This window comes from Marmota monax, unplaced genomic scaffold (assembly GCF_021218885.2).
Source record: "Marmota monax isolate L192 unplaced genomic scaffold, Marmota_monax_Labrador192_F-V1.1 WCK01_AAM20220418_F8-fsc00105, whole genome shotgun sequence".
Lineage (NCBI taxonomy): Eukaryota > Metazoa > Chordata > Mammalia > Rodentia > Sciuridae > Marmota > Marmota monax.
In genome coordinates this window covers 5,423,487-5,449,204 of record NW_026692947.1, presented here as the reverse complement: position 1 = coordinate 5,449,204, position 25,718 = coordinate 5,423,487, and the positions used below count along the sequence as shown (strand labels likewise).

General features: G+C 42.4%; 1 protein-coding gene across 3 annotated transcripts in view; it reads left to right on the top strand.

Moving 5' to 3' along the window:
• The window catches only part of Kcnh1 (potassium voltage-gated channel subfamily H member 1), a 376,450-nt gene that overhangs the window by 270,324 nt on the left and 80,408 nt on the right, over positions 1–25,718 (top strand). For all 3 annotated transcript variants that reach the window (XM_058581957.1, XM_046452297.2, XM_046452296.2), the window contains one exon: positions 17,309–17,505. In XM_058581957.1, coding sequence (XP_058437940.1) covers positions 17,309–17,505 — 197 coding nt within the window. The remainder of the gene's footprint in view (positions 1–17,308; positions 17,506–25,718) is intronic.

The window sequence follows — 25,718 nt, the reverse complement described above, 5'->3', positions numbered from 1 at the left end:
TTCTTCCTGCTGGCAGGAAAGCGGGAAACAGAAGAGCAGTTCGTGATCCTCCCCCTTTAAGTGTATTTTCACGAATCACACACATCCCTTCTCCTCCCTTAACCAGAACTTGGACAAAGGGCCACACCTAACTGGGATGTAGTCTGCATTCTTTTCTGGCTCCATGACCATAAGAGGAGAGGCCTCATTTGGAGGAACAACTGAAACTCTAGCCCATAGTTCCTTAGAGTCAAAGCTCTGCTGCTCGTTTTATTCTTCTATCACCTAGTGTGCTGCCTGTCCAAGGCCGGTCTCACAGACAACTGATTTAGGGGGGAGGGCTGCATGAGGAAGGGGATGCAGGGGGCAGCCCGCTGGGAGCACTGTGTAGCCTCTCCTGGTATGGAGGCCACACCACAGTCTGGAGAAAGCTTATGGGGTCACAGGCAGTCACTGAACCTCTCTGGAACTCACTTTCCTCCCTTTAAAATGGGACTGGTAATCCTCTGGGATGTGAAGAGGATGGTTCTTTTGTGGCGGCTGCTGTTTTTGAGGCACCCACTAAGTTCCAAGAACAGTACTAAGTGCTTTACCTTTGTTCATGTAAACCTTACAAGAGCTCTAAAGTAGGCATTTTTACCCATGTTTTATAGCTGAGTGAATCAAGGCTGGGAGATGTTTCGTAAGTCGCCCATTGTTTCTGGACTCCCCAACCACTGAGTGGCTGCCATGTGCCAGAGACAGAGCTGGGGACGCACATTTACAGGTATCATAGATGTTTCCAAAGGGAAACCGTGAAAAGGGCCCACGTGGTGGGAAGCGTCTCCAGCCAAGGGATCGGGGAGGAAATTTGGATGTAGTCAAAGAATAAGCAGGAGTTATCCAGGCCGAGGAGCAGGATGAGTTCTGGAAGGTGTGGTGGGAAGGCCCTGAGGAAAGAGAAAAGCCAGCCTTGGAGGGACCCTAAGAGCCCTAGTGTGACTGGAGGGTGGAGAGGGGCCAGCAAAAGCCCCCAGCAAGGTGGAGCTGGGCTCGCAGCCAGCCTGTCTGCCCGGAAAACTCATGTTGAGAGAATGGTTGGTCAAGTTCTTGGAAAACCTAAGAGATCAGTTCCAGGAAGGAGCAGATTTGGGAACATTTGTGTCTTAGACATGAAGATAGGACCCAAATTCAACTATCTGGCATGTATGGTGAATGGAGGTGACATCCTCGTCACTGTCTTCCTGAACTATCTGGTCCAGTGCATGGGCACATTCTGCCAGGACTGGTCTGCCAAGATTAATCCAGTCTCCTTTCTATGTTCACCAGCAGAGTTCTTCCTAGGGCCAGGAGATAGATTGCCTCTTCCTCGGAGCCTCCCTTTACTTTGCCAGGATTTCTGCAGTTGCATTTTGCCATCCTGGGAAAGTGAACAAAAGGCCTCTCTTGTCTTGAAATGAATTGAGGGCAAAGGACTTCCTGATGTCCTGGAGTCAAGGTATAAAAGAAGTGGGGTAGGCAGAGAAGAGCAGCCCTCAGTGTACCCTGTGTTATTGGCAACTCTCGCAGTATCTCCCTAGAAGCCCCCACCCCATGTCTGCCCCCAACAAAGTCAGAGCCAGAGCTTTAGACAGCTACTCAAGAATTCAGTGTTGGCCACTCTCAGTGTAGAGAGGATGGAAGTTACATAGGTGAGCTTGCCTGCCACATGAGGGGACCAGGGTGTTCTCTCAAAGGATTACAAAATATACAGGTAACATTGATCGCTAAAGGTGAGCAAGGGAAACGATAATCCAAAATATGAGTAATCCAGGGGTTTCTGAGTGGTTTTCACTTCCACTGGAGTCAGATTCTTGTGCCTCAGAACATTTGCATGTGTTGTTACTTCTGCTCAGAATCATCTCCATGCTGCAGAGCTCTGCTGGTTAATTTAAACTAATCCTTCAATTCTCAGGTGTCACATCTTTGAAGACTCCCTTACCCTTGAGCCTGAGTTGGATGCCCCCTCCCATGATTTCCTATCTCATAGTCCCCAACAGGCTCTAGTCCCCTGAGTCTCCAGCCCTTTCTGTAGCTATTGTTCTACTGTGACACCTCAGCTCCCGGAACAGTGCCTAGCAATTGTTACAGGAATGACTGAGTTTTTTCTAATTGTTTTGAGCCTAGAAATGATTAGTGATTAGAGTAGCAGAGAGTGATTTTTACTTTGGAGTTTATTTTGTTTAGTTCAAGATTTCACCATAAAGCACTTCTTTAAGGAGCACATAATGGGGAACAGTAAAGAGAAAAGGTCAGAAACATCACTTTTGCTTGGATCCCCCTGCCTGTCTAGCTCACCGAGTCTGTCTTTGAATAAACAGGGCCTTCTCTAGAGAGCTCCAAACTCGGATGTAAGGTTTAGCTCAGAATTTCTTCCCTGAAACTCCTGAACATGCTGGAAGGCTGTTGGATGCTTTCAGTGACCCGTTCCAGAACCTCTTAAATGTGCCCTGGAAACACCCTCCAAACCCACGCCCACCTGCCTCTTTGCCTTCTCCAAACCAAATTGCCAGTCTGGGTTTGCTGGTCTCCTGCACTGTGCCCCTGCAGAGATCACCCCTGCCTGTCCTGTGCACCTCTGCTCTTGTCCTGCCTCCCACCTGTGCTTTGTGAATGTTCTTCATTCCCTGTTGGTGCTCCACAGGGCTGCTTGGGTCCGCTGCAGGAGTCAAGGTTGAGCAGAGGCAGCTGTGTCTAACTGGGGGCAGGGGAGGAAGAATGATTGATTATTATAGGGATGTTTGCCTGGAGTTTTAATTAGACTGCCTTTCCTTGCTCCCCACCCCACCCTCCTTTCATCCCCAGCTCAGAACATCCACTTAGAACATTAGTGTTTTAGAGACTTGGAACATTAGGTTTTACATTCTGCACCCACCGTCTCCATGCAATAAATAAATCAATAAGCTCATTGGTCTGAGTCATTTGATTGTCCGGTGCATTGGGGTACTTTTTTTGTTCTTGAGTGAGGGATCATTTCTCACTAGCAAATGAAAGGGAAATGTGGGTGTAGGGTTTGTCTTGGCTTCTGATTTGCAATTCTGACCTGGGGGGAGGGGTCATTCTTCCCAGCAATGTGTATAACTTGTGAGAGGCCTGCCAAATGCCTTGCAAGCCTGCCTTTTGACAATTTTCCTAACTCGTGCATGTCATAAAAACATTTCTCATTTGCCAGAATAGTCCTGGGTTTGTTTTTGAATCTGACAGGTCCTCTGATACCATATTCTTAAGTCTCACTAACAGACAATTTAAACCCCAGATGCTGCCTTGACAGGAAGGAAGATTGTATGATTTTCAATTTGGGTTGAAAATCAAATCCAACATGTGACAACACTGAGACTCCAGGACCCTACAGATTAATTGTGATTATCTTACCGTGAAATGCTTTTGTGATAGGAAATGCCCTCCATTGATTGTTTCTGTCAAAAAGCTTTGATTAGAAAACTTTTTATAATAAGAACACTGTCATTTCTAAAACACTCATTTATGTCTTGGGTTATCCTTTGTTTTATGCAGTGGGTATGCCCCTGAAGAATTATTTATAAACTGAACTTCTACAGCAAAATTCATACATTAAATGCATTTGAGGAATTATTATTTTACTTGAAGGATGTTCCTATAATTAGAAAAGTGACTTCCAAATTCACTTAAGAAGAATAATGCTTATATATTGGGTCTTGTTTATTTTTTTTTTCTTTTTTTTTTATTGTTGGTTGTTCAAAACATTACATAGTTCTTGATATATCATCTTTCACACTTTGCTTCAAGTGGGTTATGAACTCCCATTTTTAGCCCATATACAGATTGCAGAATCACATCAATTACACATCCATTGATTTACATATTGCCATACTAGTGACTGTCATGTTCTGCTACCTTTCCTATCCTCTACTATCCCCCCTCCCCTCCCCTCCCCACCCCTCTTCTCTCTCTACCCCCTCTACTGACCTTCATTTCTCCCCCTTGTATTATTTTTCCCTTTCCCCTCATTTCCTCTTGTATGTTCTTTTGTATAACCCTGAGGGTCTCCTTCCATTTCCATGCAATTTCCCTTTTCTCTCCCTTTCCCTCCCACCTCTCATCCCTGTTTAATGTTAATCTTCTTCTCATGCTCTTCGTCCCTACTCTGTTCTTAGTTACTCTCCTTATATCAAAGAAGACATTTGGCATTTGTTTTTTAGGGATTGGCTAGCTTCACTTAGCATAATCTGCTCTAGTGCCATCCATTTCCCTGCAAATTCTATGATTTTGTCATTTTTTAATGCAGAGTAATACTCCATTGTGTATAAATGCCACATTTTTTTCATCCATTCATCTATTGAAGGGCATCTGGGTTGGTTCCACAGTCTAGCTATTGTGAATTGAGCTGCTATGAACATCGAAGTAGCAGTGTCCCTGTAGCATGCTCTTTTTAGGTCTTTAGGGAATAGACCAAGAAGGGGAATAGCTGGGTCAAATGGTGGCTCCATTCCCAGCTTTCCAAGAAATCTCCATACTGCTTTCCAAATTGGCTGCACCAATCTGCAGTCCCACCAGCAATGTACAAGTGTACCCTTTTCCCCACATCCTCGCCAGCACTTGTTGTTGTTTGACTTCAGAATGGCTGCCAATCTTACTGGAGTGAGATGGTATCTTAGGGTGGTTTTGATTTGCATTTCTCTGACTGCTAGAGATGGTGAGCATTTTTTCATGTACTTGTTGATTGATTGTATGTCCTCCTCTGAGAAGTGTCTGTTCAGGTCCTTGGCCCATTTGTTGATTGGGTTGTTTGTTATCTTATTGTCTAATTTTTTGAGTTCTTTGTATACTCTGGATATTAGGGCTCTATCTGAAGTGTGAGGAGTAAAGATTTGTTCCCAGGATGTAGGCTCTCTATTTACCTCTCTTATTGTTTCTTTAGCTGAGAAAAAACCTTTTAGTTTGAGTAAGTCCCATTTGTTGATTCTAGTTATAAACTTTTGTGCTATGGGTGTCCTATTGAGGAATTTGGAGCCCGACCCCACAGTATGTAGATCGTAGCCAACTTTTTCTTCTATCAGACGGCGTGTCTCTGATTTGATATCAAGCTCCTTGATCCATTTTGAATTAACTTTTGTGCATGGCGAGAGAAAGGGATTCAGTTTCATTTTGTTGCATATGGATTTCCAGTTTTCCCAGCACCATTTGTTGAAGATGCTATCCTTCCTCCATTGCATGCTTTTAGCCCCTTTATCAAATATAAGATAGTTGTAGTTTTGTGGATTGGTTTCTGTGTCCTCTATTCTGTACCATTGGTCCACCCGCCTGTTTTGGTACCAGTACCATGCTGTTTTTGTTACTATTGCTCTGTAGTATAGTTTGAAGTCTGGTATCGCTATACCGCCTGATTCACACTTCCTGCTTAGCATTGTTTTTGCTATTCTGGGTCTTTTATTTTTCCATATAAATTTCATGATTGCTTTCTCTATTTCTACAAGAAATGCCGTTAGGATTTTGATTGGCATTGCATTAAACCTATAGAGAACTTTTGGTAATATCGCCATTTTGATGATGTTAGTTCTGCCTATCCATGAACAGGGTATATTTTTCCATCTTCTAAGATCTTCTTCTATTTCTCTCTTTAGGGTTCTGTAGTTTTCATTGTATAAGTCTTTCACCTCTTTTGTTAGGTTGATTCCCAAGTATTTTATTTTTTTGAAGATATTGTGAATGGAGTGGTTGTCCTCATTTCCATTTCAGAGGATTTGTCGCTGATATACAGGAATGCCTTTGATTTATGCGTGTTGATTTTGTATCCTGCCACTTTGCTGAATTCATTTATTAGCTCTAATAGTTTCTTTGTAGAGCCTTTTGGGTCGGCTAGGTATAGAATCATATCATCTGCAAATAGTGATAATTTAAGTTCTTCTTTTCCTATTTTTATGCCTTTAATTTCTTTCTTCTGTCTAATTGCTCTGGCCAGTGTTTCGAGAACTATGTTGAACAGAAGTGGTGAGAGAGGGCATCCCTGTCTTGTTCCAGATTTTAGAGGGAATGCCTTCAATTTTTCTCCATTCAGAATGATGCTAGCCTGAGGCTTAGCATAGATTGCTTTTACAATATTGAGGTATGTTCCTGTTATCCCTAGTTTTTCTAGAGTTTTGAACATAAAGGGATGCTGTACTTTGTCGAATGCTTTTTCCGCATCTATCGAGATGATCATATGGTTCTTATTTTTAAGTCTATTGATGTGGTGAATAACATTTATTGATTTCCGTATATTGAACCAGCCTTGCATCCCAGGGATGAATCCTACTTGATCATGGTGCACAATTTTTTTGATATGTTTTTGTATCCGATTCGCCAGAATTTTATTGAGGATTTTTGCATCTAGGTTCATTAGAGATATTGGTCTGTAGTTTTCTTTCTTTGAAGTGTCTTTGTCTGGTTTAGGTATCAGGGTGATGTTGGCCTCATAGAATGAATTTGGAAGTTCTCCCTCTTTTTCTATTTCCTGAAGTAGCTTGAAAAGTATTGGTATTAGTTCTTCTTTAAAGGTTTTGTAAAATTCTGCTGTATACCCATCCGGTCCTGGGCTTTTCTTAGTTGGTAGTCTTTTGATGGTTTCTTCTATTTCCTCAATTGATATTGGTCTGTTTAGGTTGTCTATATCCTCCTGACTCAATCTGGGCAGATCATATGACTTCAGAAATTTATCGATGCCTTCACTATCTTCTAATTTATTGGAGTATAAGGATTCAAAATAATTTTTGATTATCTTCTGTATTTCTGAAGTGTCTGTTGTGATATTGCCTTTTTCATCCCGTATGCTAGTAATTTGAGTTCTCTCTCTTCTTCTCTTCGCTAGCATGGCTAAGGGTCTGTCGATTTTGTTTATTTTTTCAAAGAACCAACTTTTAGTTTTGTCAATTTTTTCAATTGTTTCTTTTGTTTCGATTTCATTAATTTCAGCTCTGATTTTAATTATTTCTTGCCTTCTACTTCTTTTGCTGTTGTTTTGCTCTTCTTTTTCTAGGATTTTGAGATGAAGCATGAGATCATTTATTTGTTGGTTTTTTCTTTTTTTAAGGAATGAACTCCAAGCAATGAATTTTCCTCTTAGAACTGCTTTCAATGTGTCCCACAGATTCCGATATGTTGTGTCTGTGTTTTCATTAATCTCTAAGAATTTTTTAATTTCCTCCTTGATGTCTTCTATAACCCATTGATCATTCAGTAACCTATTGTTCATTCTCCAAGTGATGTATGCTTTTTCCTTCCTTCTTTTATCGTTGATTTTCAGTTTCATTCCATTATGATCAGATAGGATGCATGGTATTATCTCTACTCCTTTATATTGTCTAAGAGTTGCCCTGTGACATAATATATGATCTATTTTTGAGAAGGATCCATGTGCTGCTGAGAAAAAAGTGTAACTGCTTGATGTTGGGTGGTATACTCTATATATGTCAATTAAGTCTAGGTTATTAATTGTGTTATTGAGTTCTATAGTTTCCTTATTCAACTTTTGTTTGGAAGATCTGTCCAGTGGCGAGAGAGGTGTGTTGAAGTCTCCCATGATTATTGTATGGTGGTCTATTAGACTCTTGAACTTGAGAAGAGTTTGTTTGATGAACATAGCTGCACCATTGTTTGGGGCATATATATTTATGATTGTTATGTCTTGTTGGTGTATGGTTCCCTTAAGCAGTATGTAGTGTCCCTCTTTATCCCTTTTGATTAACTTTGGCTTGAAATCTATTTTATTTGATATGAGTATGGACACTCCTGCTTGTTTCCGAAGTCCATATGAGTGATATGATTTTTCCCAACCTTTCACCTTCAGCCTATGTATGTCTTTTCCTATCAAATGCGTCTCCTGTAGGCAGCATATTGTTGGGTCTTGTTTTGAGATCCATTCTACTAGCCTGTGTCTCTTAATTGGTGAGTTTAAGCCATTAACATTTAGGGTTATTATTGAGATATGGGTTGTTGTTCCAGCCATATTTGTTTATTTCTGTTACTAAACATGGTTTGTTTTCCTCTTTGATTATTCCCCCCCCCTTTACTGTCCTACCTCCCACTGTTGGTTTTCATTGTTATTTTCCATTTCCTCTTCCTGTAATGTTTTGCAAGGATGTTTTGAAGAGATGGTTTTCTAGCTGCATATTCTTTTAACTTTTGTTTGTCGTGGAAGGTTTTAATTTCATCTTCCATCCTGAAGCTTAATTTCGCTGGATACACAATTCTTGGTTGGAACCCATTTTCTTTCAGTGTTTGAAATATGTTATTCCAGGATCTTCTAGCTTTCAGAGTCTGTGTTGAAAGATCAGCTGTTATCCTGATTGGCTTGCCCCTAAATGTAATCTGCTTCCTTTCTCTTGTAGCTTTTAAAATTCTCTCCTTATTCTGTATGTTGGGCATCTTCATTATAATGTGTCTAGGTGTGGATCTCTTATGATTTTGCACATTCGGCGTCCTGTAGGCTTCTAGAATTTGGGATTCTGTCTCATTCTTCAAGTCTGGGAAGTTTTCTCGTATTATTTCATTGAATAGATTGCTCATTCCTTTGGTATGGAGTTCTATACCTTCCTGTATCCCAATGACTCTTAAGTTTGGTCTCTTAATGTTATCCCATATTTCTTGGATGTTCTGCTCATGGTTTCTTAACAGTCTTGCTGAGCTGTCTATGTTCTTTTCAAGTTGAAATACTTTGTCTTCGTTGTCTGATGTTCTATCTTCTAAGTGTTCTACTCTGCTGGTAGTACTCTCAATTGAGTTTTTAAGTTGGTTTATTGCTTTCTGCATTTCTAGGATTTCTGTTTGTTTGTTTTTTATAACCTCTATCTCCCTGTATAGTTGATCCTTTGCTTCCTGGATTTGTTTGTGTAATTCCTTGTCGAAGTGATCTTTCATTGTCTGATTTTGCTGTCTAATTTCTTCCTTGATACTCCAGATCATCTGAAGCATATATATCCTGAATTCTTTATCTGACATTCCATCTGCTGCAGCTGTTACCTCTTCTAAAGTTGAGCTGACCTGCATTGCTTGTAGTCCTTTCTTTCCTTGTCTTTTCATACTGCTTGCGTTTCTTTCTTCTTGGTGAAACTGTTGTGTTTTTGAAATTTTTCCCCCCCTATATATTTATATTGCTCTTGTATAGTTGAAAAGTCTCCCTTGCCGGTGCGGGCGGGGGCTCTGCTCTGCCCCTCCTCCAATTGGTGTGAGGTGTCTACCATGCCCGCAGACCCCTGGGCCTGATCCGCCGTTCTGTCGCAGGTCTGCCTACCTTGCAGGTGGGGGCGAAGGCTCTGCCCTGCCCCTCCTACCACGCCCGGGGACCGCTAGGCCTGATCTGCAGGTTGGTCGCAGGTCTGCCCACCTTGCGGGCACGGGTGTCAGTTCCGCTCCGCCCCCACTCCAATTGGGGTCACTTGACCACCACACAGGCGGGCCGCTGGGCCTGATCTGGGTGCGGGCGAAGGCTCTGCTCTGCCCCTACTCCAGTTGGGGTGAAGTGTGTACCACGCTGGCAGGCCGCTGGGCCTGATCCACCAGTCTGTCGCAGGTCTGCTTACCTTGCCGGCGCGGGCGGTGGCTCTGCCCTGCCCCTCCTACCACGCCTGCAGACCGCTGGGCCTGATCTGCAGGTTGGTCGCAGGTCTGCCTACCTTGCGGGCGCGGGCGGCGGCCCCTCTCCTCCCCTCTGGCTCGACGACAAAGCGAGAGAGACTCGGGTATCTGTGACTCACCCTCCCTACCAGGGGACCAACTGTTTCCGTCGCCGCTGGCACCGATGAAGTTTTCTCCTCGGCCGCTCTCTGAAGACATCAGATCTCTGCCATGCTGGCATCCCCTGTTCTATGGCTGAATCCCATTTTCTTCTCTTCCAATAGGCGGAGCTGTGCCCTCTGAGCCGAGCTTCTGCCCTCTATGTGCTGACAGAAATCCCTGTACAGTGGCTCCTGGGAGTCTCTCAATCCTGTTAGTCCATAGCCCTTTCACTTATCCGGCCCCTCCCCCTGTTCCTCCTCCCAGCCAGCCAGCCAGGTCCTGTTCACCAGAGGCGGTTCCCCAAGGATCTGATTGCACTTGCAGCCCCACCGCGTGTCCTATATCCCGAACGATGAACACCCTCTCTGTCATTCAATTAAGCCCCAGTGCTGTGGTGGGGTGATCTGGGAACCAACAGTTTAATTTTTCCGGACCCCTTTGGTGGGCACGCCCCCAGAAACTGGCGGCTAAGATCTTGGGTGTCGCCGCTGGTGTTAAGGGGAGGTGGGGATCTGGAATCCCCTCTGCTTCCCTACAGACACGCCCCCGGTGGTTTCCTGGCTGCTTGTATCTGGAGGGGGTGGGAGTCACACACCTGCTAATGTGGATTCCCCTGGGAAGGAATTCTGTCTGCGGAACTCTGGTGATGTCACCACTCTGCTATGGCGGGCCCCAGGCTCCTTGCCAGAGTGTCCGAAGGGAGGGGTGGGACTGGTCTGTCTCTGGTTGGTTTCAGCTCCCGGTTTGCTATTTCATGAAGGCTTGGCGAGAGACCTCTTCCTAGAGTCCCTGCACGGCTCCTGCTGCGCTGCGCCTCGGAGGCTATCCGCCCTGACGCGGGGGCCGCGTGCAGGCAGCCGACAGTCGCCGAGTCGCGCGGGCAGTGGCTGGCGGGTCTGGACCTCTGCGCTGCGTGGCAGAGATTCACTCGTCCAGCGCAGACTGTCACCTCCAAAAATCCTTCCAATTCCCGGCCGGTCTCTCTTTAGTGGAATTTTGCTAGGAGTTTCTCAGCAGGTCGAATCTAAGCGTATCCATGCGTCTCTCTGATCCCGTTGTTGAGGAGGTACTGAAAGCGCTGCCTCCCCTCTCGCCGCCATGTTGGATCCTGGGTCTTGTTTAAATGAGATAATAAGAATCAGACAGTCACCAGTAGGCTTCTACTAGATCTCAATTGTTCTGACTTAATTACACTGCATTTCAACCCAGTAGAGTGCAGGTTTTGTAAATTATATATTTCTCACTGATCTTCTGCCGCAGTCTGGCTGGGCACAATCAGGAGCCACTTGTCAAAAGAAACTAACTTTATTTTTAGAACCACACACGACAAACAAAATAGTCTCTCAGGAAAAACCCTCAGAGCCTCAACTGCCACCACCGGCTTTCCACAAGCCTCTCTCTCCCCCACAAGCTTCTCTCCACCTCCCACAATCCTCCTGCTCTTGAGGCCGATTGGCTGGGTCACGTGGGCGGAGCCAAAAAAGTCCCCCAATGAGCAGCTCCGTGGTCTGAAAGGGCAGGGAAACAGTCCAATGAGCATCACCGCAGAGGAGCCAATCAGCTAGATGTTGCTGGGGCCGAGGAGCCAATCAGCTAGATGTTGCTGGGGCCGCTGTGAGCCAATCATCAGCCAGCAGCTGGAAGTTTGCTGGCAGCTGGAAGTTTGCTGGGGCCCCTTTGGCTGTGGCTCTCAACATCTCCCCCTCTCTGTTTAAACAACAAGCATGTGGCTTAGGGACCGTGCCTGTTAGGCAGTCCAATTCAACATATGGTCCTTACCCGTCATCGGATGAACTGACCTCTAGGCGTCAGCCTCCTGTCTTAGGTTGGTACCACTGCAATTGGATCATACCCGTCACTGACTACCGGTCCAGCATACAGCCATACTTGTGGATAGGCCTTTGTACCTGTGGGGAGGTGAGGTTCTTTGCCTCACCTCTGTTGGCCCCCAAATTTTAGACCATCACTAGTAGAGGAGGATGCAAAATGCCATGACATTAAGCCAATTGAGGGCTCCTAAATTGTACCACCGGTGACACCATCAGCAAAAATACTCCAGCACTACCACAATTCGCTGTACCAACAGATAGTTCACAATGCATACAGGTGAGCTCACAATGTGTCCAGGCATGTTGTGCAAGCAGTTCAGTGATGGCTATTGTAGAAGCTGTAGATTGGTTTTATCTTTGACTTCACCAGCACTGGGATGAAGATAGGAATTCTGGCAATAATGGCTAAAGAAAAAATTATGTAACATTACAGAAGGCACTAAAAGAAAACAATTTTCTTAACAATTTACATTATCTTTAAGAGAATTATTAAATATAATGAAAAGGAAAGGTGAAAGTAAACAAACAGATCTGTTAACCTTCTTTTTTGTTTACATATTAAAACAATCCTCAACAGTTGTTTACCCAATTTAAATTAAACCATATAAATCACGTGAAAAAAAAATATTTGGATCCATTTTATCATGAGCGCTCATCATATATGATATATGGACATACGTACATTCAAACATATAACACAAAACACAAGTGTGCACACATAATATAATACATACAACACATAACATTATAGTAAAGGCCTTATAACTTTTTACAGGTGAAATCTCCATTGCAATGTTTAAAAACTCTATAGTCAAAAAATAGAACTGATCAGCAAAACATTAACCTAGGTCTGTATGAGCTCAAAAAACAAAATAGAACTTCATGATATGGCAAAGGGCAATAATAAAATAGATATTGAAAAAAGCATCCTGGTTCTGTTGCAGATGTAAGAATAGCCAAACTGGAGTTTTGGATATCAGTTGTTATGGATTTGAGCCAAATCATCTTCTTTTTGGTCTGTAGAAATCGCTTTAGTTAATCTTTCTGGAATCCAAATCGGCTGCTGTTCTCCCTGTGGAAACACATAAACAGACCCCCGACTCCAGACAATCACTGGGTCAGGACCTTGGTTAATCTCTCTGGAATCCAAATCGGCTGCTGTTCTCCCTGTGGAAACACACAAACAGACCCCCGACTCCAGACAATTACTGGGTCAGGACCTTTCCATTGTCCTGTTAGAATATCCTTCCAAAGTACCTTGGGCTTATGTACATTTTTTGGACACATATGCCTTTCTGCAGCACTAAGTCCTGATGAATCCAAATTTAAAAAGTTTAGAGTAAAAAGGGTTATTTTAAGTTTATCTTTGGGGAATATATACCCCTTCCCAATTCCTTCTTTTTGCTTTAATAAGTACATTTTAATAGTTTGATGAGCTCTTTCAACTATGCCTTGTCCCTGTGGATTGTATGGGATTCCTGTTATATGAGTAATGCCAAATGTTGAGCAAAATTGTTTAAAAGAGGTAGAAGTATAACCAGGGGCATTATCTGTTTTTAACTGTTTTGGAACACCCACAGTGGCAAAATTTTGTAAGCAATGAGCTATAACATCTTTAGTTTTTTCTCCGGCATGAAGGGAGCCCATCAAAAATCCAGAAGAAGTATCAACTGTAACATGCAAATATTTTAATTTTCCAAATTCTGGCAAGTGTGTGACGTCCATCTGCCAAATATGGTTAGGTATCAATCCTCTAGGATTGACTCCAAGATTAACTTGTGGTAAAAAGGTCACACAATTTTGACATTGTTTTATTATTTGTCTAGCTTGTTCCTTAGTTATTTTAAAACGCTTTTGTAAAGTATTAGCATTGACATGGAACTTTTTATGAAAATTTATAGCTTCTTCTAGTGTAGAGAAAATATGTATGTCATGTGTAGTTTTATCTGCTAAATCATTGCCTAAACTAAGGGCTCCAGGCAATCCTGTATGTGCCCTGATATGTCCTATAAAGAATGGATCTTTTCTGTCCCAGATTAGACTTTGTATAGTGGAAAGCAAAGAGAAAACAGTAGAAGAAGGGGAAATCCTACCAGCATCTTCAAGAGATACTATAGCATTAACTACATACTGACTATCAGAAAATAAATTAAATACAGAATCTTTAAACATCACAAAAGCTTGTAAAACTGCATTAAGCTCTACCTTTTGAGCTGATTGTTTGGGTACTAAAAATGTAAAAGTTTGATCAGGGGTAACTACTGCTGCTGTACCATTATTTGACCCATCAGTGAATATATTTGGAGCATTTATGATAGGTGTTTTTCTTGTCATTTTTGGAAAAATTACAGGATGCAATGACCAAAAAGACAATAAAGGATTAGATGGTAAGTGGTTATCAAATGAAACATTAGATTTACACATGATTATTGCCCAAGTATTTAACTCATTAGCTAACTCATCAATTTGATTCATAGTATATGGAGTAATAATTTTATTGGGAGAAATTCCAAACACTCCCTTTGCTGCTTTTATTCCTTTGAGTATTAATTGTCCTACAGCCTCAGGATACCTAATAAGAATAGTGTTAGGAGAATAAGATAAATGTATCCATAATAATGGACCTTCTTGCCAAAATACTCCTGTAGGAATATTTTTTGTTGGTAGTACAATAAATAATAAAGGCAAACTTATATCAATTCTATCCAAATGCATATTTTCCATATATGTTTCAATGATTTTTAATGCCTTTCTTGCTTCAGGCGTTAACATTCGGGGTGAATTTGGATCTGATGGACCTTTTAGGATATCAAATAAAGGTCCCAACTCTCCTGTTGGTATACCTAAATAAGGCCTTATCCAATTTATGTCTCCTAATAACTTTTGAAAGTCATTAAGTGATTTGAGTTGATTGTATGCCCAGGAAAATCTTCCCCTGTCAAAGCTACTCCTTGTTTTTTTCTTGTCTCATTTCTCCAGAGAAGGATGTGGCTCGGAGCTTAGAGCTTGGAAGCTTTGGAATGTTCTGCTAAATAGTAGGGAATGTATTAGTTTCCCTGAGCTACCCTATTAGGGTCTCACAAGCTTCTCGCCCTATACTTTTACACTTCTGTATATTCTCCATTATCTGTTGCTGATTATCCATAAATGTGATGGCTTAAAAATTTTTGTCTTGCCATTCCGTGCTGGGGCTACAATCATCTGAAGGCTTGCCATTCTGTGCTGGGGCTGCAATCATCTGAAAGCAAGATGGCTGATGGACATGGTGGACGGTTGAGGCTGCCTGTCAACTGAGTGCTCAGCTGGGCTAAGGACCACTGCACTTATATGTGACCCCTTATTTAGCTTGTGTTTCCCACATCATGATTGGATTCTAAGAGAGACAGTCCCAAGAGTAAGTATTCCAAGAGACAGAAGTCACAAGGCTTCTTATGACCTTGCCTCAAAATCCCAGAATATCATTTCTGCCAGATTTTATTCATCCAGTGACTAAGGCCAACCCTGATTTAAGGGGAGGAGAATTAAGCTCCTCCTCTTGGTATGAGTTGCAGCATGTGACGACAGTGGAGAAGGGAATGGTTGGAGTCTTTTTTAAAACTATCTACCTTACTGTTTCAGAGGAAGGGCATTCTCTGGAGGAGCAGGACTGTGTGACTATACAGGGCACATAGGTTATTGTGGACAGTGTAGAAGCATGTTTAATACTTACAAATGAGTTGGGCAGCACTGATGGTTAGAATTCGGTGCTGGAGAGTTCTATATGGACCCATTTCCACAACAGCCAGTAGCATACCACAGAAAAAAAATGCTCCAACCATTGATGCCAGCCATAACTTATCCCACCTATATTAAAGATATTTGAAAAAAGAACTTGCTAAGGGACTGTAAATAGCACAGTTTCAAAGATGTGTTTACCTAGAAGCTACGCCAAGCTTGTATCCAACTTACATTGAGCCAGTCAAACCATGTTCATATTAGAACCACAGACACAACAGGGAGATGACGTAACACATCTGGTCCGTTTGGTTTTTGCTTGCATTTGGGAGGTACTTAGACAAGGCTGTATCCGTGGAGTATCTTATATTCTTGGAATGGACACTTTCTGGTGTTTGATTAAAAAAAAAAAAGCCAACTCTGTACATGAGCTTGAAAGTATAATTGCCTCCTAAACTTTAATTGACAGCTGTCCTGTTAATCACATGAGCCATAGGTTCCTGGATTCCAGCTCCAGAGCTTGGATAATCTGGATGTGAAGGCTGACAGCTCCCTTGAATATATTATTTTTCACCATTTGTAACATTTTTCCTATCCCTTGAATATTTCTCTCTGGGGATTTAAATTTGTGGTGTGTCTGCGCTGACCATTTAGAAACAAGGTAAACATTTTAACGTATTTATAGCCAGAGACTCTGCCAGAATTAATTAGGCTTATCATTGGACGTACATTGAAGTATTAGTCTTTAGGAAAGGTCAGAAGAATATCCCTAGGTGGGAAGAGCAGATGTTTAGAGGAGATTGATAGCCGTATTCTGAGTCAAACTTCTACGTGGGATTAGTACTTGTCTTAGTTTGGGCTGCTATAGTGAATACCGCAGACTGGATTGGCATATAAACAACAGAAAATTCTCACAGTTCTGGAGGCTAGAAGTTCAATGTCAGGGTGCCAGTATAGTCGGGTTCTGATGAGAGCCCTCTTCCAGCTTGCAGACTGCCTGCTTCCTAGTATAGCCTCACATGGCAGAAAGAGCGCCGGAGAATTCTTTGGGATCCCTTTTATAAAGATAGTAATCCCATTCATGCGAGAATTCATGGGATCCCTCATGACTTAACCACTTCCCAAAGGCTTCAGCTCATGATATTATTACATTAGGGGTTGGTATTTCAACATACGAATTTGGGGGGAACATTAGCATTTAGTCTGTAACATTGCTCTTGATTTATTAAATGTACTGGTGGAGCTCTAGAGGTAGTTCCTGGAGATGATAATTCTATTAGGCTTGCATTTTTATGCTACTATGAAGGCATTTGTAAAGGGTAAGGAACATTCTTTGGAAGAGGGTATGGGAGAGAGAAAGGAAGCATCACATAAATATAAACCTTAGGACAGTGGACAGTGGGGGGGGGGTGCTGAAATCCACACTTGCCTGACCTTTTCTATGTAGATCATTTCACATAGAGACCTGTCCTGTTCTTTTCTCCCTGATAGAGCCCACCCCTCCCCACCAGCAGTCTAACCATTCACCTTTCAGTCACACTGATGTAGACCCACAGTCTACTTTCTTCCCTCATTTCTCTTCTGCCTACAAATATTAATTGAACTCCTACTATGTGACAGGCACTATTACATAGAGGAATGTCACATGAACTCTCAAATTGGGAGACACACAGTAAACCAGCAAACAAACAATAAAATTACAGATTGATTGGTGCTATGGGATAAATGGAATTAGGACAAAGGATAATAGGAAGGGGATTCCTTTCAGTAGGGTGATAGGGATAACCCTTCAAGGGGGTGACATTGTGAATTCTAACCCCACTGGCTAAACGTGAACATTGTAGTATGTGATCTTTTCAAGTTTCTTAAGTCACATGTTGTTAAGATTAAAATTAAAATTAAAATCCTTTTTTGCCTTTCCTGAGCCCAAACTGTAGAACGTCAAATGGACATCAGTTCTGGAGAGTGGAGGGAAGCCAGCTGCATGGCCAGGTCCCCTCCCGGCTGACTTTCTGCTCATGACAACTTTTTCTCCTTAGGGAAAGGAGACGTGTTTGGAGATGTGTTTTGGAAGGAAGCCACACTTGCCCAGTCCTGTGCTAACGTGAGGGCCTTGACCTACTGTGACCTGCATGTGATCAAGCGGGATGCCCTACAGAAAGTGTTGGAGTTCTACACAGCCTTCTCCCACTCCTTCTCCCGGAACCTGATCCTCACCTACAACTTGAGGAAGAGGGTGAGCTGACAGTTTTAGTTCTTTTCTATACTTTGCCGTGTTCACTTTGGAAGCCAGGAGAGTCCTTGTGCTGTTTATTTTCAGTGGAGTAATGGATGCTAACAAGGTTCTGCATGTTTCTTGCTCTGCAAAGTTTTTGCTCTCCGATGGAGGAGAGAGGGAATGTTGCTTGATTAGAAGATGGATGGATTTGGTGCAAAAGGCATTTGATAATGCATGGTAGAGGCTTTTTCTTCCTAGCTAGACCTTCTAGCATTGGGAAAAGATGAGTAAAACATGAGGTTGCTCACCAATAAAGTGGCAGCATGGAGCTACTTAATTAACGTAAACTGAGTTCTCCCCAGGACTGGAACCCACTGAGTGGTGTATGGCAGCCAACTGGCAATGACACTTTCTAAAAAGATATAAAGATACTTTAATTGGGCCCAGGAAATGGAAAAAGACCTGGAATTTTGTTGTCTAGAGAATAGTTTGTATACGGCTGCCAAAGAATTGATCAGCAGTTTAAGAATCTGGAACATGTCTCCTCTGAAATTATTTCTTTCATGCTTAAATCATCAAAATTTCTCCAGGTGTTTTATAAGGATTAAAATATTTGTCCTCTTTAGGTTTTCATGATTGGTTTTCTTGTACTTCAATGGTCTCTTTTGGTTAAATCAGTAACTCAGTAGTTCTGGACCTAAAATAAACATCTGGAAAGACTCATAAAAATCTTCCCCCAAATGATCTCTAGTCCTTCCTCTACCCTGTTTCTGGTCTTGTGGTCTCTGTTTTCATTTACATTGTCTGATTTGTCCTGGGGTTCCAAGTGAGAAATCCTAGTATCAGTGTTGCTCCTCTCTCTCCCCCATGCCTTGGGTTCTCGTCAGATCCTATTGGCTCCACCTAAGCTGTCAAATCGGAAATCATACTTCACTTTCTTCCTAAGAACACAAAGCCCCTTTCTTATAGCCCAGAATCAGCAGGATCATGCAGTGGGTTCCACACTTACCAAATCACCTTCCTGCCTTATGTCCATCCTCTGTTCAGTGCTTTCTTCTCATGCTCACTCAAATAATCTGATCCTGTACAGGATTGTGTCAGTACGCTTTAGCATGGCTTCTGTGTGCTGTCCACATGTGACCCAAGCTTAACTCCCGATCCCTGTCCTCAGCCACTCCTGGCCACACCTGGCACCCTGAATAGCCAAATGAACTAGACCATGCCCAGTGTGCCAAGTAGTCTATAAAAAAATGAAACCAAATGGTATTCAGTTCTCTGTCTCCAAGGATCTAAAGCCTAATGGATCCAACATGGAAAGGTAACTTTCAGTTTGCAATGCTAATACAATGATTGCAATTCACCCAGGGCATTGTGGGACAATACAGGGGTAGAGCAGCTAAATGGGGAGTCAGGGAGAAAGTGTGGAGATGATAAGCTGAGTCCAAAGCATGCGTTTCCCAAACAGAAGGGCAGGTGTTCTACTTGGAGCAACAATTTGAACAAGGTCTAGAGAAAGGAAACAAGTTTTTGTTCTCTAAGTTCTTTGTACAAGGCTTGAATTACCTGTTGTTGGATTACCCAACCACTGTGTTTCCTCCTCTTTCAGACCCCCTGCATTTCATTGCTTTGCCAATTCCTACTCAGAGACCTGAGAGTTCTTATCTCAGAGTGCTTAATTGAGTACCAAGCATTTGAGGGTGGAAAAGGAGAAAGAAATGAGCTCTCTAAGCCTCGGTTTCCTCCTCATAAAATGTAAGGTTGTGGTTAGATGATTTTTAGGGATCTGTGATTTGAAACCTGTTGTCTGAGAACATGGAATGCTAGCTGGTGATACTTTTAGCCAAATGGATTTTCTTAAAATTTATTTTTTGATTTATTCCTTCTTTCTATGAAAGCAAGTTGATTATAATCAGCTTTTGGTGTTGCTGATAATATAAGTTGAAAAAATATGCAGTTTAGTTTATTTGGAGATGCAATCATCTTGGAATAACTGTCTTTAAGAAGACAACAAAAAGAATAAACCCTCGGGGGTCAGCTCGTTTTTATAAGTACAGAGTGATTGACAACTTGTAACAAGAGAAGACTGGAAACCACAGCTTTGAAGGACTGAGTCTATAGAGCCACAATTGCAGAGGAAGAAGCAAAACTATGGACAGACAGCTTTGGCACAGTGTAAGAATATTCTTTAAAAGAGCAGTGCTCCCCCAAAGCATGAAACGGGCTGCCTTGAGTGGTCTCAGGTTTGTTGACCTGAGGGTATCCATTATTTGTGCCCAGGAACATTGTGGAAGGAACTTAGGCCTCCAATGGAGAGTCAAATTTTCTTCCCATCTCAAGTGCCTATGAGTCTGGTCCTAATCCAAAGGAATTTTAGTGAGAGCCTTGATATAAAGAGGTAGCCATTCTTTTCTTAGCAAAAGGAGACTTGTCATTTTGGTATTGCCATTTTTGTCTCCAATTGTGTCCTTCTGAGAAACAATTTCTAGTTGCATGGGGCATGGGTGATGAGAACATTATACACATGAATTATTCTTGTAGTTTTTTTTTTTTCGGTCTGGCAAAATGAAGTATATTCTTGGGGCTGTTTCTATCTTGGCAAAATCAAGCAAGTTATTTGCTAAGATTTCTGAGAACACAGTCCCTTAGACATCTGTTTGGGGAATTGTTTGATCCTGTAGACCTCATCCTGTACATAGCAAAAACTCTGCACTGGAAAGTGCCTCAGTAGCCAACCAGTCTGTCTCCCATGTCCCTACCACTTGCATGTCAAAAATGTGATATTTTATAGGAAGTTTACATAGCTGGGCTGGTAATTAAAGAATTGGAGTCAGAAATCATTTCTGGACCAGGAAACTTCCTGCTTCTTACCACCTCTTGGCCCCTTCAGAAGTCTGTGTTCTAAGCCTCATTTCTCTATCCCTGAACTCAAGTATATAAGCAACACCCAGCTGTCAACACTGCTCTTGGGATTCAACTCAGGAAGGGACCTTTCACTCCTTCCATTTCCACTGAAGTCACATGACGAGGACATGTGCAAAGATGAAGAAGGAGATGCCTGGAAGCCAATTTGGCATTCAGACCTTTAGTTTTGCTTGCTGAGCCAGATAAAACTTTGACCTAGGTCCTTCTCTGATGCTTAGTGCTACTGCAATTCTGGACAAGTTATGAAAGCTTTGTCATCTTTAAAACGATGAAAATTTTACCTTGTAGGACCATGGATTAAATAAGATAATACTTAAAAAAAAGTTCTTACAGAGCCTAGAACTAGTCCTTAAGGGCTAGTTAAGCTGTGGGTGATTGTTATTTTGTCTGATCTGCTTGAGTGCTATCCTAGTCGTTGTCTTGTACTTTTTGAAAAATAAACAGAAGGCAGATCCCCTGCCTTTGCTCAGAGTTCCTGCTCTGCAGAATGTTCTGCGGTATGTGTATTGCTCCAGGGTTCTCTGCACTTTTTGCAACAGAGGAGCAACTGGCCACTGTAGAAAATGGAACCCAGCATGGGCCTTGCTGTCCCTTCAGCTCCTGCCAGTGGAGAGGCCAATACTTGCCCATTGTTTTGATCAGTTCCATTCTTGGAGAGAAAAATCAGATTATCTTGAGACCTTGAAGCAGTCACCAGGGAGCCAAGAGGAACACTATGTGGGGAGCTCAGCATCCTTATTTCTTAAAGGAGGTAGCTATAGTTAATAGTGAAAAGAAGAGGAAGGTAGAAACCTATACAACTCAAACTCTTGACTATCTAGGGTACCAAGCTCTAAAACTATTTTCCTGTAGGCCCCAAGTCTTCCTCTGTCATCAGACTTGCTCACTATCAATAGTAAAATTATTTCGAACTCTAGACAGTACAAGCTGCAGCAGGGCCTCACTGAGTTGCTTGGGGCCTTCCTAACTTGCTGAGGCTGACTTTGAATTTGAGCTCCTCCTGCCTCAGCCTCCCAAGCCACTGGGATTACAGGTGTGAGCCACTTCGCCTGGCTTGGTGTGTGCTTTATGTCAGCTTACGAAACCTTCAGAGCAGCTTCATGACACTAATGTTCCCACTTTTTGTGGGAATAAACTAGGGTCCTGTGCAGAAGAGAATCCCTTTCACCCAGCTACTAAATTGGCAGACTCCAATGCTGCTGCTCCTGCTAAACAGCATCACATCCTGTAGCTGGTCTTTGGGAGTGTGACTGTCGGCTCTTCCCATGGCGGTATTCTTTGATTTCCTCCAGTGTGTTGACTTTTTCCGGATGGCACGGTTGTTTCCTGTGTATCTAGGATGGCCTTTGTCACATCAGTGTCACACTCAGAACTTGCATAGTAAAACCACAACCATATCCAAGATTAGGAGACATAAGAAGTGTTCCCTTAGTAGTGACAGGCACAGAGTATGTTTCTGGGGAGACATTACAGCTTGGTTGGGCAGCAGACAAACCAGGCCATGAGAACAACTTATAGAAAGAGCAGTCTTAGGTCTAAGAACCTATTTGAGTGCTGGTTTGGCTACTGACTAGCTATGAACTCATAGGCAAGTTGCTGAACAGTTAAGAAGGACCTAATATGAGTCCTTCCTAATTAGAATGATTGAGAATCTCATATACAATAAAACAAAAATAAAAGTGATCTAGTGCTTGTAAGAATCATTCAGTTGGTATTTACCCCTTTCTTTTCCCCACTACCCATCCCTTACCTCCACCTCCAATCTAGAAGATTCTGAATTCTTGGTTTTTTCCCCCTTGATTTATAAGCAGATCCATTTCTTCAGTCAGCATCCCACTGGGATCTACTTTCCTTTCAACCTGAGATGAGGTTTCACTTCCCGGGTGCCAGGGGATTGGGTCTTCTGCAGATCATTAGGACAGTAAGGAAGAGTACCACAATTAAATGATGTACTACAGACAAGCAATTAGGTAATTAACAGCAGTGAGTGCACAGGATAATTGACATGTAGGTAATTGGTAGGGTGGTTCTCATTCTCTGTGTAGAGTTTTATTTTTAAAGCCAATATTGTTGTGTATTTGAGTGTGTTTTGCAGTGTTTGCTTTTATTAAATTGTTCCAAGATGGATTTTTAAAATCCTGATGAAGGTTCCAACCTAGTGAGTTGGGGAGATAGCTGGAACCGAAGTTACTGGGGCTTTTAAAGCCAGTTTCCTAAAACTGAGGTTGCCATAGTGAACTGTCTTGGACACCATATGTACATTTCTAGACCATTTTAACCAAAGGGCTTTTTTTTTTTCTTGTGAGGAGAAGAGGATAGCATGGGAGGTTGGGAGAGTGCTTGGCTCATAAGTGGCATTGGGAAGCCTTTCAATTTTCTCTGAATTCTTGTGGAAGGTTTGTCAGACGGGAGAAAAGACCATAAAGCTGGGTGTTTAGAAGTGTCACCCATTTTCCCATTGAAACATCATAGCCTGAGTTTTTAAAATGATCTCTGCATAGCCCATATTTTCCTTGTCATCCCTCCATCGTGAAGGCTTCTGTGAAATTAAAATTACCTGTTAGACTGTCAAGCCAAAGAGATAATAAAATCAGGGTTGAGATTAGGGGTGGTAGAAAGGGGACGATGATGTGAGTGACGTGTCCATAATTTTTTTCAGAACAACAACATAAAAATCAGTTTCCTTTTTCCTCAAGAGTATCAGGGAGTGATGTTAGAGGCCTGTGCAGTGTCTCCCGGATCCTCAGGTGTTCTCAACAAAATATAAATCAAAATCAAGTTTCTTTTTCCTCAAAAGGATCAAGAAGTGATGTTAGGGACCTAGCAATCTCCCATGGGCCCCAGATACTCTTCCCAGAAATCCCCCCCCCCAAAAAAAAATAAACCTAGCAGAGCCCCCCTTGGGAGCCTGGGGGGAGGCAGAGAATGAAATGCTCTATGGTTCATGGTCTACAGAGGTTAAGCTGCAACTGGTCACAGGCTGTGTCTGGCCATTTCTGAGGAAGCAGCAAAGTTCTGGAATGAACCTGGGCTCCACAGGGAGAACCTCCCATCTGGGCCCTGCCACTTGCTGGCTGGGGCCAGGGTGAGAGCGAGTATTGAACAAGTGGATCAGTTCCTTTTCTGTGGATTCATACTGCTTACCCAATGGGCAGCCCATTGCTTCCAGGCCTCGGGTGTATAGTCCTATTATTTTCCTTCCATTATCTGTAGGAATGGGGCAGCAGAGCAAAGGAGAGTACTCATAATAATTTGGTTCATTGAATAATAAATTGGAGGCAGTAGATATTGGTGGTTAAAAATATGAACTCTAGTGAGAGCACTCGAGTTCAAGTCCCAACTCTATTTAATAACCTTGGGCCAGTTACCTAAATTCTCTGGTGCCCAATTTGCTCATTTATAAAATACAGGTAATAACAGCACCTTAGAAAGAGGCTCTGATATAGCAATTCTTGGTGTATGTGTTGCTGTCTTTATTGGTGATAAAGATGATGGTGATAGGAGGATGGTCATCAAATGTGTCATTTAACTCAGGGATTATCAGGGAGCCCATCAAATACTTCAAAAAAAAATTTTAAGGGAAGTAAGGAATTTTATTTATTTATTTCTCTTTCTCTCTCTCTCTCTCTCTCTCTCTCTCACACACACACACAAACACACACACACACACACACACACACACACCAGGGATTGAACCCAGGGATGCTTAACTACTTAGCCACATCCCCAGCCCTTTATTTTTTATTTTGAGACAGTGTCTCACTAAATTGTTTTGGGCCTGGCTAAGTTGCTGAAGCTGACTTTGAACTTGAAATCCTCCTGCCTCCGCCTCCAAGCCGCTGGGTTTACAGGTGTATGCCACTGCACACAGCAGAGACTGAATTTTAACACCTAGAAATCTCCTGGGCTATTCTAAAATCTATGTTTGGGCCCCTCAAGTAGCAACAGAGAATGGGGTTGTTCATCAGCGAGGAGGGGTAAGGCATGGCGCTACTGAACTCACTGTGGATTTGATCCTCTGGTAATGAATGGCTGGAAGAAGGGCTACAGGAAGGCAGTGATAATTTATCTTAACTGTATTAAGTTACTTGCTGTACTGTGCTGTGTTGTATTTACCACAAAGTGGAAAAGGTCTGGTCTAGTTTAGAGAAACGTGAGGCCATTGCCATCCTTTGGAGAGTAGCCTACCTTAATCATATTTTCCTAGGGGTGTGTGGTTGAATTGTAATAAATAGGATTGTGCTAACAAGTCCCAGTTCATGGTTCCTAAGTGAGCAAGTTGACTTGATGTCAGTAGCCCAACATTTCTCATTTATTAGGCTCTTGGACTTTTTAAAGTTAGTGTTTTCCTGTATGTATTATTTTCTACAAATTATCCGCATCTGTCAGAGCTTGTGTTTTACAGTTTATTTTTAGTAAACAGGGAGGAGACACTCTTTAATGTCTCTTCCAGCTCAAATCATCACTGACCTGAAGAATGGACAAGTCTTGCCTGCAAAACATCAAGAAGCAATTTAATAGCAAGACTGGGGGCTGGTATCACTCAGCAGATCCTCAACAGAAATGAAGGGCAGGGCTCTCTGCTTTCTGAACTTCCTCCTGAACTCAAGTCCCTTTCCTCAAGTTCCCAGTAACCCATTCATTTTTCATTGAGCCACCAGCCTTATGTTTTCAAAGAGCATTTTGTCCTCTGTCAGTCAGCACATGTGCTAACACTAGAAGCTGATGAAGGATATTCTAACTGGTTTCAAAGTCAGGTTACTTTTTCATTCTTCTTTTGGCCTAAATTTTATGTTTCTAACTCATCTGCCATATGTTGTACTTCCTTATATATTCCATACCATCCCTTTCCCTTGTTCCTCTTTAAGTGTTCCTTCTGCTCTTAAAAATTTGCTCTATGGTGTTGAAAAATGTTCTTCCAGTCAGGGAAGTTGTTGTTCAAGCCCCTGTTCTCAGAAAGCGGAAGTCTGATTCTAGTCTAGGTTACGTCTTAAATTATCAGATAACATCCACTTTCTATGAGTTCAGATTAATAGAAGTAAACATTAATTTATCCCCTCCAAGGGGACTTTGAATGCCTGCATTAAGAGCCCACATACAAACTCTATTCAGACCAGATATCAGGCAGACCCTACCTGGTGTAATGTGCCCATCCTATTTGGGGACTTTGCCCTGCAAACTTTGTTGGCTGCAGTTTACTTCTTACTAATGTCATCTAATGGTCTTACCCTGCCTGTTCTTAACTTGGACTTCTGCAGTGACATTTGGAATCCATAATGGGCCCCTCACTCCACATATCTTCTCTTTAA